Here is a 15186-nt window from a genome sequence, read left to right as displayed (position 1 = left end):
ACCCAACCCTGGGCGACAGTGCCTGCTGTGTCCAATCCTTGCCAGCAGTCGCTTTGATTCAAGTTAAAAAGGTGCCCTAAAAGAAAAAGGGCATCTCACTCTGATTTGTTTTTTTAAGTTACTTTTAAAAAGCTTCATGTCTTTTCTTCCTCTCTCTTCCTTTGGCGAGCCGCAGCCAGGAGGGAGGCTGAGCGTCACCCTTGGATTCACTTGCCTTCGGTACACTTGCTGCGTAAGAATTGACCACGTATTTCACTCGAACCCTTTACCACTTTCCATTTCATCACTCCTCTTTTTTTACATCTGTGAACAATCTTTGTACGTCAGAGAATCTGGGGCGTTGCAATGGAAGGGCATAGAAAGGAAATGGTTGATTTGATAGCTGCAGCAAGTGGGCCGTTCTGAGGCCGGTTTGGAAGAATGAGCTCAGCTAGGGAATGAGGCTGCTTCTTGGCCTGTGGGCCTCCGCCACACAACAGCAACGCTGGTAGTTCGATGGTGGTTCACACTTTGGAGGGAGGCAAGCCCGGAACTGGAAGGCCACGGTGCTTCTCCGCCTTCTTTCCCAGTGGGTGGAGGGCCCGCCCACTTCTGCCCCTCGGGCTTGCTCTCCAGCCTGGTGGGGCCTCAGCAACCTTCCTAAGCAAAAGTTCCCCCTGGTTCGCAGTGACCTGAGCTGATGTGCATTGACACCGTGTCCTGATGAGGTTTTGTCTGGGCTTTGAAGGTGGAGAGGGAGCTGGGGTGATGAGGGGGAGTGAGGAAGGCTGGGATGGTGGGCCAGGAAGATTCACATAAATGGAAAGATGCGGTAATGAAGCAAGGCATCCATGGGCCATGGTGGCGGGTCCTGTCCCCGTTTGTATCAGGGCCAGGCCGTGTTGCAGTAGAACAAAATCCAGTGCTTGGGCTTGAGGTTGGGAAGCCCCAGAACCTCCAAGTTCTTGAGCAGACAACCGGATGGGGGGTCCTCCGGCCGGGTACTAGTGCCCCTGGTGAGAACCATGAAAAAGGGTATCTCAGGGATGAGAACAACCGAAGAGGGGAAGCGGAAGGTTTGAGAAGAGCACCCCCACCTCAGACAACCTAGAGGCTGCGGCCAGGGCTGAGCACCCTCCAGTCTGAGGGCAGACTGGACCCCGCAGGGAGGCGGTTGGAGGCGTCCCTCCCAGCCAAACCCCTGGGAAGGGATGGACCCAGCCCTGGGGTTTGGGACAATGAGACAGACGAGGGGACGAGTTATCACCTTCGATAGGATATTTTCGTCCTGAGCTCCAGAGGGACCTGCCTATTGCTGGCCACGAAGGCGGGTGTGGAGGAGGCTGTCTGCAGAGCCTGGAGACATGGGGAAGGGTTAGGACCCTCTCCCCCAACCTCAGAGAGACAGGGTTAGGGGTCAGCCTGGGCCCAGCTTCCGCTGCCCACTGCTCCCCTGGCTGCAAGTCTCGGGAGGCTGGGGGAGGGGGAGAAATAGAGAATGTCCCTGAACGACCACCAGCATGTTAGGGTGGTCGGCGACACGGGCTGTGAGGAAATTCACGAGGAGAAGCCAGTGCAGAGAGTCAAGTTTTATTCACTCTCCCAGGGAGGAGAGGGGCTGGTGTAGGGACAGACGCCAGCCCTGAGGGGCAAGGTGGAGCTTTGAGCTTTTATTGGGTTACAATTGGATTAGAAAAGGGTGGGGGTTCTGCTGTCCTGGGGCCCCTGGGCTGCTGGGGCATCGGAATCAGAGGCTGCAGCTTGCTCCCCTGTTGTCTTCTGCCTGGGCCTCTCGGAGGCGTTAGTCCTGTTCTGCTCTCGCTTTCCAGTAATTCCAGACCTGGGGACAAATGCTCATAAGAGTAAAAGGGCGTCGTGTTTAACGAGGTCACAGGCCTGCTGGGCGGACAGTGGCACGAAAGTGAATGGCGTCCCTTCAGTCATTTCATTTAAAAGAGAAGATCTTTGGCCCTGGCTGGTGTGGTTGAGAGGACTGAGCACCAGCCTGCAAACCGAAAGGTCGCCTGTTCCATTCCCAGTCAGGGCACATGCCTGGGTTGCAGGCCAGGTCCCCAGTAGGGGGCGTGCGAGAGGCAACTACACATTGATGTTTCTCTTCCTCCCTTCCTCTCTAAGAATAAATAAATAAAATCTTTAGAATAGAACAAAAAGAAAGGAGATCTCTGTAGAGATGCCCAAGGCACATGTCTCATGACACCGGTGGATATACCACATTTTGCTGTGTATGATGTGTACCCACATTTTTGGCCCAAACTTTAAGGAAAAAAACAATTTTTTTTAAATTTTGAATTTAATTTTTTACTTACTGATATTTAGAAACAAAACCGATGATCATATTCCAGGGTATTAGTTTGCAAGGATATCGTTATTGCTTTCCAGAGTTACACTTTTAAGGCATAAGCATGAGTAAAAGAATCAAAAACATTTATGTAGGTATGGAATTAGTATTACCCATGTATAATGCGCATCCTATTTTTCCCTGAAAAAATCTGGGCAGAAAGTGCACATTATACACGGCAAAATACGGTAAGTGTTAGGTCTTCAAACTGGATCAAAATATGAAATCGAGCGAAGCCGAGGGCTTGTGGGGTAGAAAAGGGAAGGGAGCGGAGGAGGGAGGCGCCCGTTCTTCACGTTCGAGGCGCTGCACTATTAATCTAGGCCAGAAGGGGGCATTGGTACTGCGGCAATGGGAAAAGAGACCGCCGGGAGATGGCTTGACCCTTTGCGGACACCGTACGGGGCCTCCTGGAGGGGGGCGGGGGGAAGGTTCCACTGCCCGGAAACGGAAGTTTAATTTTTGCGTCCTTTTCGTTTATTGCCGCCGGCTGTCAATGCCTCTTGGGTGGTACACGGGGAATAGGGGAGGGTAATACGAAGTAATCCACGGCCGGATGAAATTGGCAGAACCTCGCCTGGGTAGAGGGTGCGGGGAAGGAGGACGGAGTGCTGTGGAGGCCGGCATTTCAGGGGGTCGGGGAGGGAACGCGGGGGTCGCTGTTGGTGCCCGCGCTCTGCGGACGCCGACGTCTGGCTTCCCCACAGGTGCCCGGCCTCGTAGCCAAGGTGCGCGGGGGCCTTGCCTGGGACCTTCTCCGGGACGCGCCGGGCCCCGGGGCGAGGGCAGCAGCGACTTTGCGAGGGTCTCCGGGGGCCCGGGAGAGGCCGGCGGACGTGCCCGTCGCCAGAAAGTGCTTGATTCTCAGCGCATTCCCGTGTCCTTTGTTTTGCAGCCTCGCAAACCTGCGGAAACCAAGGACTCCCCACTCCCAGCCAGGCGGAAGGAGGCTGGATGTGAGTGGTCGCGCCGGCGTGAGCCGGTGGGTGGAGCGGCCTCAAAATTTGTTGGCTGGAGTGTTATCCTCCTTAACTAATGCTAAACGTTTTGAAAACCGTCACGAGTGAATTCGTTTTGCTTCGTCGTGGTTTGAGTTTGGTGCCGTGACTAGCGGTCTTGCTGGGCGAAGCTGCGGAGACGCGTGCCCCGCCAGCCTGGAGTCCGAGCCTCGGGCTCCGTTCTGGGCCGAGCGCGGACCCTGCTCGCGGTGACCTTGCCTTACTGATTATTTCACGGAGGGGATGCATCGGGAACGTAAGGCCGCGGACCCAGAGGTGGTAGGCCCGTCCACGGGCCAGTGTCTCCTCGTGTCTGCACCGAGCAGGGCAGGGGGCCAACAGGGCTCTCACTTTTCACGAGACAGACTTCGAGTTCACACGTTGTGTTAGCCCCGAGGCCTCCCGTTTCTGCTACACCAGAGCTCCCTTTCTCTCGCAGCTGGGTCACCAAGAGGAAGGCAGGTGGTCCTTGTGCACGGGCGGGGCTGAGGCCCTGACCCTCGGATGCTCCTTGTCTGCAGTGGGATGCAACGGTGGTGTGGGGGAGGGGGCCTTAGATTCACAGGAAGGGAACAATCTTGCTTATGTCCTTGAGATTCAAGCTACAAACCACAGTGAATTATCACCAAAAGCAAAACAAACAAAAAAAATTGATTAAGTAGGTTCTTTTCCAGATGGAAAGAATTTTGGCCACGGAGCCTGACCTCCTCCCCACTCAGGGCACTGGAGTGGTCGGGTCCTCCCCGTGCCCCAAGGCCCCCATCTGTACCCTCCTGCAGTGTGGGGCGGAGGGGCGACCCTGAGGTCAGGGCCAGAGGTCCAGCCCCTTGCCAGCCCTCCTGGGAACTTCGTGGCAGACGTAGGGACATTCGCACCTTGTCACCCCCTCACCCCCCTCCAGTGGCTTCCTGGATGGATGTTGGGGACCTCAGGAAAGCGCATGTGGTGCTCACTCGCGGGATGAGAGGTGTGGACTCAGTGGCCACGTTGACCATCCATTCTAGGGGTGCAGGCCCCAGGGTGCTGCTCGGCCCCTGAAGTAATGCTGCAGGGTCCGGGTGCGGAGGGCCAAGGGACCCCTGGCCCTCTGGTCACAGGAGGAGTCGCCCCAGCCCACTGCGCAGTTGCAGACGGGGCGCCACCTGCTGTGGTTGCTACCTGTGAGTGGCCACACGGGGGCAGGGCTGGGATGGCTTCCACGCACACATCTTCCCACACTGGGGTCGAGAGTGAGCAGGGTGCGCGGATGGCTGTGCACTGTCTGTACTCAGGGCGCGCATGACCGGGACACGGAGTGGTGTGTGAGCATGGTGCTTGAGGCGTGTGTGTTGGGTCGGTATGTGTGGCGAGTGTGTTTGTGTGTTCATGGTGTGTGTGTGTGGGGAATGTGCTGTGCCACATGTGAGATGAGTGCAGAGTTGCAGTGTGAGTGTGCCATGGGTGGGGCTCTGTGTCCGGTCCCTCCGGAGCCGTCCCGTCCCCCCCACCCCGTCAGGGGTCAGAGGACTTCACAGAACCTCTGGCCACTGGCGCCAGCTGAGAGTGGGTAACCATGGCAACAGATGCTCCTGCAGCTCCGGGAAGCAGGGCTGGGGGTGTGTGCTGGGCACCCCAGGACTGTGAGCTTGGGAGAGGGGAAGTGCATGGTGAGGAACCCAGTCTGAGTTCAGGAGGAGCACTGCCCTCCTTGGTCCCTGCTGCTTGGCCAGGTTGTCACTGGGGTCCTTCGTAGGCCTGGGGCCCAAAGATTCCTGCTGTCCGCACGCCCCCATCCATGCACGTGCAAAGCAAAGAACCTCCTGCTGCTGGGTGTGGAGGTGCTGCCAGTGCCCTTAGGGGCCCGATCAGAGGGGGACTGTCTGTTCCGAAGAGGCCTGGGCTGAGACCCACTGCTGGGACTTGGGACAAGTGAACAGACTGCAAGATCAGAGGGAGCCCGCGGAGGGGAGAGGACCTGGGTCAGGAGCTCGCCGGGCGCTCGGGAGAAGAGGCTGGACTGGGTCGGCACATAGCCCTCTGCAGGAAAGGGCTGGCCCAGCGCCTCCAGGCTGGAACTTGGACATACCCGAGCTCCCTTCCCACCTCCGTCTGAGCCAGTGGTGGATGACACACCTCTGTTCTTTCCCAGGGTAACATGTGGGCTATACCAGTCTTCTTCCTGTGTTTCATTCATTCATGTGTTCCCTCATTCACGCACACTCACGCATGCACTCACGTGTTCATGGCCTTTATCAGGTGTGATGTTTCTCCAGAGCATGCCAGATGGCAGAAGCAGAGCTACCTGGGAACTGGTCTGAAGGTAAGCCCTGATGACTCAGTGCACACATGTTCCCTACTGTGTGGGCTGGACCTGACAGCGCCCCTGGCCTGGCCACAGAGTCCCCTCTGTGAGGCCAGTCGATGCCCGTTCTCTCTGGACCGTTCTCCAGGGGTGTGTTTTATCCCCAGACACGCACACACCCTTTTCTCCCTTCCTCACCAACGGCAGTTGACTATTTGCTCTATTTCCACCTATGTTGTTTTGCTGAACAGTGTGGCTTAGAGACGCTGGTTTCCCGTCGTTTCAGGAACAGCCTTCCCTTCCCAGCCCTTTTTTCTTTTCACACACAGCCCTCCCTGGTGGTCCGCCCAGGGCCTATTCCCTGTCCCACCGCCCCCACCCCATGCTCCCCAACCAGAACGAGTGGGTTTGTTTTCGACCTAAGCAATCGGGTGTTTATTATACACTGGGGCCACCGGGTGAGACTGAAGGAAGCCGGCAGGATTTAGAGAGAGTGGCACCCACGGTGGCCAGGGTGGCTTCATGACCACAAGGCTTGTCCTTTATTCCCGTCAGCGTGCTTCCCGGCCAGAGCTCGAGGGGCAAAGCCTGCCCCCTGCCTGCCCTGGCCCCCCTCCCAGACTGGAGGCCCTGGTAGGAGGGCAGGGCACCAGCACTGGACCCTCCCGCAGGGGGAGAGGGCGGGGCAGGGCTGGAAGGATGCTTGAGGGGGTAGGTGTGTGTTTGCAGAACCCAAACTCGGCTGCACCGCCAGCACAGTGGTGACCGAGCATGGGCTGGGGCTGTGGGGTCACTGAGGCAGCGGGCCAAGCGCTGTCCCTGGTCGCTGGAGGACAAGGTCCCTGGTGTCCAGTCTATCACAGCGGGAGGGCAGGCTCAGGGTTTCACAGGCAGCTTCTGATGCTTCCTGGTGGGCCTGGAAGAGCCACTGCGGGTTGGGCTGGGCAGAGGGCGGGGCTCAAGGGTGGGTCTGGGAGGAGGTAGGGACTTTGGCAGCTGGGGCATGGTGGGCAGTGAGCAGCTCGGTGACCCAACTCCTCTCCAGCTGTGCCGCCCCGGCCCCGACCTCCTTGCATCTCAGTAAGGGGCTCCGTCTTCCCCGTCCAGCCCTGAAAGGTCCCTTGTGTCTGTGCTCTGTCCCTTCTTCACCCTGCCACCAAGATGTTGGGCCCCCAGCTCAGAGTGACCTCCCAACTGTCCGAACCTGCTCTGTTCCCAAGCTCCTGCCCAAGCACCTCCGTTCATTTAACTTTCCACATCAGACTGTGGCACGCCCCCGTGTCACCTCAGTGGGGCTGCCCCCTGCCCAGAGGGCCGCCTCCCCACTCAGTCCCCTGGCAAGCGTGCCCTGCCCCCGCCTTTGCTCACTGAGTACACCCCGCTTCTCTCCCGTCCAGAGCCCCCAGCAGCCCCCCCCCAGGGGCCCCCCACTTGCCCTTCCTGCCTGGACTTTTATCCCCAGGGCTTGGCGGGCAGGCTCCTCATCCTGCAGGGCTCACCCCAAATCCGAGTCCTCAGAGAGCCCGCCCACCCCCACCCCTGTCTACAGCCCAGTCCTCGATGCTTCTGTCTCCTGTGTCTTATGTGCTCTCCGGGCCCCTAACGGCAGCCCCGGGGCTCTGGCCGGGCCCTGGTTCACTGTGTGCCCGCAGACCCGGGTGAGAGCCCAGCCGAGACCCAGCTGAGACCCGGGTGAGAGCACGAGCAGGCCTCCGCTGGGCACCGCTGGAAAGAACGACGGGCTCCTCCTCCGGCCAGAGGCTGGGACACCACAGGGCAGATGGAGGGGGCCTGTCCTCAGCTCCTAGGCAGTCCTAGGAGCTGGCTCCCCTAGTATTCCAGGAACCCCGCCCACCGCAGCTTCTGGATTGTTCTCTGGTTGTCATGCCTGAGGAGAGAGGCTCAAAGGGGCTGCCAGGTCTGGGACTGGCTCTTCTTGGGGGGGGCAGGACCCAGGTCCGTGGGGCTTGAATAGGCGCACCCTCCCTCCTCCTCCTGGGGCTCTGACCTTGAGCACTGGGGTGTTATGCGACCTTGGCCAGAAGCACTGCGGCCAGCAGCATCCCCGCTGTCAGGGCGGGGCAGCCCCCAGGCAGGAGGGCAGGGCCTAAGGAAGGAAAGGCGGAAGGCGGGGGACGTGGGGGCGTGTCACTCACCCCCATTCCTCGAGGGTGGGCGAGGAGCACAGGACTGCCCCTGCGACCCCCCGAGTTCATGTCTCAGCACCCCTCCCCATTCCCCTGCCCCAGACACAGGCCCCACCTGGTCCAGCTCCCAGGCCACCTTTGCCCCTGAGGTGGGTCAGGGTGGGGAGGGGGAGGGTGGCAGAAGATGACTCCAGGAAGGACCGACCCCCTCAAGTGACCACATGGGAGCCCGGGTTCCATGGGACCAGGAGCCCAAAGGGGGGGGTGTCTCCCAAAAGACTTTTCCCCGGGGCAGACCACCCACCCCCTGGCCCTCAGTCTCCGTCATAAACGTGCCCAGGCCTACCTGTTCTCCCTCCTGCACTGGTAACACACGACGTGCTCTGCGTGGTTCCAGGCGCGGAGAGCGTGCTAGGGACTCCCGATGTTCCTGGAAGCCAGGGACAGGGAGAGAGTAGGCAGCCCCTGTAGCCGCAGGGGCGCGCCAACCCCAGTGGCGCAGGCACCTTTACCTGCAGCCACCTGGTGGCGGGCGGAGGGCTGCACCTCACCTGCCTGGGGTGTGGGTGACGGGGTGCTGGCGGCCTCGGGCGTGAGCGTGGGCAGCAGGGTACTGAGGACCCCATCGTTGGCCTCGGGCACGATGTCCAGCAGCCTGCACAGCAGCTCGTACACGTGGACGCTCTCGAAGGGCTCCACCTGCAGGCCCTTCCTGAAGCTGGGGCCCACGGCGCGGAAGATGGTCTTCATGTCCATGTCCCCGTTGTCGAAGCCGTGCTCCCCGTTGTTGAACTGCACGTTCACTCTCTGTGGGGGCGGCAGGGGCGGGGCGTCGGAGTGTGCGCGGGCTCCGCCCACCGCCCTCTCTTTTCTGCGCCAGCAGCAGGGCAGAGGCTTCCCGAGGGAGTGCGCACAGGGGTGGGGGGGCGGTTGGGGCACAGCACGGACACTGAGCCTCCAGTGCCCTGCATTCTGAGCCTCAACAGCTCAGTAGCCCATGAGAGCCCCTCTGAAGACTTGGGGACAGGAACAGGGGACCCAGTAAATGGCGGTGGGGGGTGGAGGTGGCCACCCCCAGGCAGCAGCCGGCCTGCCCACCCCCCTCCGTGACCGCCTGTCTCCTCAGCACTTTCTCCCCGGGGCCCCCCTCCCGTCTTGCCTCCCCTTCAGCCCTTCCCGGGCCCTCAGCCTGTGGGGGACCGGGCCCTTGGTGCTGCCTGTCTCTGTCACTCTAGTGACTGATCTTCTCATACTTGTGCTGCTGGTGCACACACATGCAAACATGTGCACGGACACATGCACACACACGTGTGTGCCCACATACAGGCACACGCACGCACGCTCCCAGTGCATGGTGGTGACCCTGTCCCTTCGGTGGTCAGTGCCCCTCGAATCGGGGACTGGCCAGAAACGAGGGTGCCCCTCACAGGGCGGAGGGAGACCCAGCAGCCCCGAGTCCCGCAGGCGGCTCAGCTCACCCCGTGGATGACGTAGCCGGGGTCGCTGTACATGAGCAGGGGCGTGACCCTGGGGTTGTTGGCGTAGTGGAAGGACTTAGGGAAGGACTCCTTCTTGTAGACGTGCAGTCTGGGGTGGGCGTCCTTGAGGGCCCCGTAGACGGCCTCCAGCCTCCCCTCCTTGGGGAGCAGCATCCCGTTGGGGCCGTAGTCCAGCAGCTCGAACTCGATGTCCTTGAAGGTGAAGTTGGGGAACTTGTGCAGCTCCACCAGGTCGCTGGCCTTCTTGTTGACGGTGTTCATGCCGTGGTCGGACGTGACAATGAGGTTGAGGCTGCCCTCCAGGCCGCTGCGCCCGATGCTGTCCCGGAGGTAGCCCACCGTCCTGTCCACCTGCATCACCATGTCCCTCCTCTGCTGGGAGTCGGGGCCGTACCTGTGGCCCGTGGAGTCCGGCTCCCCGAAGTAGAGCGTGACCAGGTCCAGGCCCTCCTCTGTGAACCACCTCATCACGGTGTCGATGTTGGCTCTCCACTCTGTCTCGTTCCTGTAGTTGTGCAGGGCACCCTCCTTCCGGCTCAGCGTCACGGCCGTGCCTTGGTAGGTGACGTTCCCGCCAGGGTAGAAGAAGGAGCCGGTCCTCAGGCCCTGGGGGGAAGGCGGCGTTGACGCTGGCACTTGACCCGGGATTGCCGGCACATGGCCCCTCCGGCCTGGCCTCTGTCTGCCCCCGACCCCACCCATCCCGGCTCCGGACCGCTGCCACGGGCCTTTTTACTTCTTCTTATTACTATTAGTTTTACAAGATTGTGTTTATTTACTATTTGAGAGAGGGGAAAGGAGGGACAGAGGGAGAGAAACATCGATGTGAGAAACACCAACCAGTTGCCTCTTACACGCCCCCAACTTGGGAGCCGGCCCACAACCCAGGCATGTGTCCAGACCGGGAATTGAACCAGTGACCCTATGGTTTACAGGCAGGCACTCAATCTACCGAGCCACACCAGCCAGGGGAAAAGAGTTCTATAGCTCTTATCTGGGGCCAATAACAATTTTATAGAGGAGAGGGCAGGCGTGCAGTGGACTCAGCACTAAGGAGATAAGGATGGACAAGTGTCCTCAGATGCTCCGAGTCCTCGGGGCCCCGGGTCTCTGCCCTGAGGCTGAGATGGCCGGGGAGCACCGCCCCCCTTTCCTGGCTGCAGCCCGGCCTCTCCCTGCCGTGTGCACACCCAGGCCAGGAAGCCCCCGGAACGCTGCAGGATGGTGGAATTCCTGGGCTGACAGGGCACCCACCTCCTATTTCCTCTTTGTCCTGAGAATTTACCTGCCCAGCCCCGAGGGAGCTGCAGGAGGGGGATGGACAGAGCCGTCTCCTCCTTCCCTGCCTCGTTGTGGAGTGGGGTTCCTTCCCCCGTACAGCTCCCCTCCCCAGCACCGAAGGGCCCAAAGGTGTGGTTTTCTCTCCAGCTGGGCAGAGGGCCAGCGCTGCTGGTCCCTGGGCTCCAGGGAGGACCCGGCAGGGCCGTGGAGCGGTCGGCAGGTCCTGGTGATTGCTCAGCACCCCCTGACCCAGGGCCGCACTTCCCTGGGCTCTGTGCCAGGGCTCCTGGGAGCGGGCCTGCCTCGGGGCTCAGTGGTCACGGCCTGTCCCCTCCCCTGTCCCCACTGCCGTCCGAGGGGGTGCGGAGGCGGCTTTACCTGCCTCTGGGCCGTGATCCAGATGGGCACGCTGCCGTTGTCCCACCACCTCTGGATGCCCAGCGTGGCGTGGTAGGGCAGCTTCACCTTGGTGGTGGTGTTGTAGAACATGTTGTGGACCACGCCGTGGTTCTCAATGTACTTGCCTGTGGGGAGGGGCGGCAGAGGGGACTCGGGGCGGGCTTTGTCGCACACGGTCGCAGCCCACGCTCTCCGCCCTGCTGCTCACGGTGTGCGGGTGCAGGCATGCACGTGCTCGGGTCACAGGCAGCCTCGCTGGTTTTAGCAAAAGGCTGGCGCGACCAGGCAGCCCTCAGGAGGGGACTAAGGAAATAAGTTACCATCCAGCTGGGAATTAGCATCCAAGGTCAGCACTGAAATAAGCCAAGGCGAGGTCTGCGAGGTGTCTTTTTAAATTTGTGTTTTCCTTGGGAAACTCACACATGCGAGTTCAGAAGATACAAGAGGAGAGGCCATGCGGTGGATGTCCTCTGCCTGTCCCTGCCCATTTGTGACATGTTAAGTGAAATGGTGATGTGCAGAAAGGACAGCAGGTGCCGACAGTGGTGTGTGTGGGGCCGTCCGGGGCCCGTGAGGATGAGCCGTCTGCACGGAATGGCGTCCTGCAAAGCCACGGCCCCCAGCGTCTCAGAACCTGGTCTTGTTTGCAAATAAGGTCGTCGCAGATGTGGTAGGCGACCTTACGAGGAGGGCCTTCTGGATGGGGGGCCTTCAACCCAGTGACCGTGCTTCTTATAAGAAAAAGAGATTCCCCTGGTCGGGCCCACAGCTGGGGTGCGTGCTGGTCCCCCCCACCTGCCCATTTGGGGCGAGAGAGGCAACCTATTGCTGTTTCTCCCCCTCTCTCTCTTTCTACCTTCCCCTCTCTTTAAACGTAAATAAATAAAAGCTTTAATAAAAAAAGGAAGAGGGCACAGGGGAGGTGGCCATGTGACGAAGGTGCAGGGGTTGCAGAGATGAGCCCCTAAGCCGAGGGCCAGCCGGGCGGCTGAGGCTGGGAGAGGCAGGACCAGCCTCAGTCTGGAGTCTTGTTCACGGGCAGCTGGGGGTGGGCGGGACGAGCCCCTGAGACCGCAGGAGCCTGGGACTCACCCTTGGGCCTTTCTGAATCCTGACCACATCTCTCCTCCAGAAGGCCTCCCGGGTTGTCACTCTGGCTGTGGTCGCCATTTAAAAAGAGGCCACTGCCTGCATGCTTTTGCCCGCTACCGGTTTCCCCCACAGGGAGGCACCTGCCGATGATGCCCTGGGCCCTGCTCTGTCTCACCTTTGTCTCCACATGGTGCCCCAATGGGACAGGGCGACGTGCGTGCCCTGGTCCCTCTGGTTTCCCAGCCCCCCACCAGCCCCAGGCCCCGCTGGAGGCCGACACTCACCAGTGACCAGGGTGAAGTGGCAAGGACTGGTCATGGTGACGAAGGCCGGGGTCATGTAGCGGGCTTTCACGCCGTCCAGAGCCATGGCGTCCAGGTAGGGGGTCTCCACGTCCTGGTCGTAGTCCCAGCGGAAACCGTCGAAGGACACCAGGAGCAGCTTGTTCCGGGGGCCCTGCCGGCCCACAGGCCGCCCGGCCCCGGAAACCAGGAGGGCGGCCAGAGCCACAGCCAGGAGGATGGCCGAGGGTCTCATGACGGCGCCCCCAGTGGTACAAGCACCGGGCGCGGACCTGTAAGGAGCAGAGCAAAGTCCCAGGGTCATTCGGGGCCAGCCTTATCCTGGGTGTCTTGGAAAATGAGACTGTGCGCTTACCTGTGTCCCAGGGCCTGTCGCCCGCCCGTGCCACCTCTGGCCCGGCCCTCGCCTGGCACCTTCCTTTATTGATTGTGCTCCTCCCCTCGTGCACAGTCAATAAGGGCAGGCGCCAGGAGAGGGTGGGGCCAGAGGTGGCAGGGCTCCTGTAGGCTGGGAGAGGAGGAGGGGTCCGCCCCCTCGGGTGGCCTGGTGTGCACCCTGGCTCTGCGGCAACCCTCCGACCCTATGCCCTGCTCACTGCGACCCCGGTGCCCCTAATTCGGGTGGCCTTTGGGGTATGTGGGCCTCGGGCCTGCCTGGGCCAGGGTCCAGGAGCCGAGGGCCCGCAGCTCAGCCCGGGGTTGGCCTCGTCCGTGGAGCGCCCCAGCCCAGGGAGAGCCTCTTCCCACCCTTCCCTGGGGGCGAGCAGCCTCCTGGCGTGGGGCAGGCAGAACCACCCCCCCGGCTGGGCCTGTGCTGCTGCGCCTTCCTCCTTGGGCCCCAGGGGTCCTTGGAGAGGCTCACGGGTGTGGGCAGTCTCCTTGGCCAGCACGGGGGTCAGAAGAGGAGCTCCCTTGTCCCCTGTGCTCAGGGCCATCGGGCAGGTGTGGGAGGGACCCTGAGTTCAGTGCCCGTGCAGCTCTGTCTGTTACAACCTCTGTGCCTCCCTCTCTCCATCTCTGGGACTCGGTCTCCCCTTTACCAACCTTTTTGTAAAAGTTAAGTTGATTTGGGCGACATTGGTTAATCATTTTACCTGCCTTGTGAGGCCCGTTCGGTGGACCGGGCCCTGTGCTAAATTCTGGGGAACCCCGTGGTGGAGGAGACAGAACTGGCTGCTGACACACGCCCAACAAAACTGGCAAACAAGCGAGACAGTGAGAGAGAGGGTCACCCAAAGCAAACGCAGCAGGGACACTGGATGGGAGCCCGTGGGGCTGTGGGACCAGCACGTGATAGGTGGGGGCGGGGCCTCCCGAGAGGGCACCGGGCCAGAGGGAGATTCCGGGGTCGAGGCTGGGGTTCTGGGGTCAGGTGAGCTGGGGCAGCAGGGCGGGGCGTGGCGCGCCAGGGCCGTGGGGCACAGTCCCGCATACTTCGTTCTGGGGGCTTTTCTGTGGGGCAGTGGCACCGACTGATCGGACAGTTAAAAGACTCGCTGCCCTGTTTGTAGGCTGAGGGAGGTCGGCAGGAGGCAGGAATGGATGTTGGGTGCTGGGCGGGGAGGTGACTGCTGCTGTCCCTGTGGGAGGCGCTGGTGGCCTGGACCAGGGTGGGGGCTGTGGGAGTGGCAGTGGGGAAGGGAATTTGGGGACATCCCCCAGATCGCTCCTGGGGGAGACGGGAAAGGAACAACCCAGGGGGACGTCCAATTCTCGCCTGAGCAGCAGCTGGGCGATGGTGTCCCCCAAAGATCGGGAGGTCAGAGGGGAGGCCACCGGAGGAGTGGGGACTGGAGGAGGGGCGTGCTCCAGCCTGAGACCTGGAGGCGGGTTATGGAGAAGGCTGGGTTTTATACTTGTAAAATCTAATATCTAGGTTAAAATAAAATTTAACCTAACTTAAAATGTACTATCTTTGAAGCAAGATGGCGGCCAGCAGTAAAGACTACATTTCCCAGCATTCCCCACAGCGAGGCCCGGCCGTGTGGCCACACCCTGGCCAATGGGCCCAAAGAAAAATGTCACGTGGCAACCGCCTCCTCCATTCCCCGGCTTTGCCGCCCGGAGCTCAGGGGCTCCTTTTCCCACCGCCCCGTCCCTCCCCCCCGTACGCCCCCGTCCCCGGCGCAGGGCGAAGGCCCTTAGAAGAGCCTAGGACAGCTCGGCCCTGCCGCAGTCCCGCGGGGACAGTCAGCAAAGTGTTGGGGTCTGCGTCGCTCTCAGCGGGACGCAGGCAGAAGCGACCAGAGGAGGATGGCTGCTGGGTTTTGGCGGGAGGGGCTGGGCCTGCCGGCTGCTGCGAGGGCACCAGGGACCCCGGGGACGAGGGAGGGGCGGCCCGGTGGTCCAGGGCCGAGGCGGAGCTGGTCTTGGGCAGGTGCGTGTGGAGCGTGGTGAGGAGCCCGATTCTGTCCCCGCCCTGCCCCTTCGGGGCCATCGGACCTGGGGATGGCTCCTGCTCACCCTCCCACCGGCCCAGGTCCGGCCTGGGCCGCAGCGAACGTCTGCCCCCGGCTCTCCTCGGGGCTCCTTAGCTCAGCTGCCATCAGGTCCCTTTTCCCCCCGGTGCCAACGCCGGCTTTACCCACGATCGCCTGCCAGCAGGAGCTCTTGAAGGCAGGAGTTCGTGACACCCTCCCCACACGCGTGGGGAGCCTGAGGCAGGGAGCCGTGGACAGTCACCCAGTCAGTGGAGGAGCCGGGAGAACATGAACCCAGGCGCCGGTTTTTCACTTGGAACCACGTCTAGATGCCCTGAGTTTACCACCACTTAGGATCCGATGGTGGACTTTGGGGCTGTGGGGTGTTTTTTCCTCTTGTTACTAGTGCGGCTGTGGGAATCTCGGTGC

At 61.3% G+C, this 15186-nt stretch overlaps 1 protein-coding gene and 1 long non-coding RNA gene across 4 annotated transcripts; one reads left to right on the top strand and one right to left on the bottom strand.

The window, feature by feature from the left end:
- Window positions 1–2803: 2803 nt before the first annotated feature.
- LOC119058631 (uncharacterized) lies at window positions 2804–3394 on the top strand. Its single transcript, XR_005084278.2, has 2 exons — window positions 2804–3066; window positions 3234–3394. It is a non-coding gene; the product is annotated as an uncharacterized LOC119058631 (long non-coding RNA).
- Window positions 3395–6036: 2642 nt separating this feature from the next.
- ENPP7 (ectonucleotide pyrophosphatase/phosphodiesterase 7) lies at window positions 6037–13289 on the bottom strand. Of its 3 annotated transcripts, none has more exons than XM_037157890.2 (8): window positions 13200–13289; window positions 12320–12609; window positions 10923–11068; window positions 9243–9869; window positions 8316–8571; window positions 8111–8194; window positions 7626–7724; window positions 6037–6533 (listed from the first exon to the last, which is right to left on the bottom strand). In XM_037157890.2, the coding sequence occupies exons 2-7, from the start codon at window positions 12570–12572 to the stop codon at window positions 7642–7644; spliced, it is 1449 nt and encodes a 482-aa protein (XP_037013785.2). In that variant the 5' UTR covers window positions 12573–12609; window positions 13200–13289; the 3' UTR covers window positions 6037–6533; window positions 7626–7641. The 3 variants fall into 3 exon arrangements, with proteins under 3 accessions (XP_037013785.2, XP_053516394.1, XP_053516391.1); XM_053660419.1 differs by lacking the exon at window positions 13200–13289 and adding an exon at window positions 12693–12765 and having other exon boundaries at window positions 6037–6767; XM_053660416.1 differs by lacking the exon at window positions 13200–13289 and adding an exon at window positions 12693–12765.
- Between the last annotated feature and the right edge of the window lie 1897 nt (window positions 13290–15186).

The sequence above is a fragment of the Artibeus jamaicensis genome, unplaced genomic scaffold, assembly GCF_021234435.1.
Source record: "Artibeus jamaicensis isolate MK-2021 breed Jamaican fruit bat unplaced genomic scaffold, CSHL_Jam_final contig_2259, whole genome shotgun sequence".
Lineage (NCBI taxonomy): Eukaryota > Metazoa > Chordata > Mammalia > Chiroptera > Phyllostomidae > Artibeus > Artibeus jamaicensis.
This window is presented reverse-complemented; position numbering and strand designations above follow the sequence as displayed.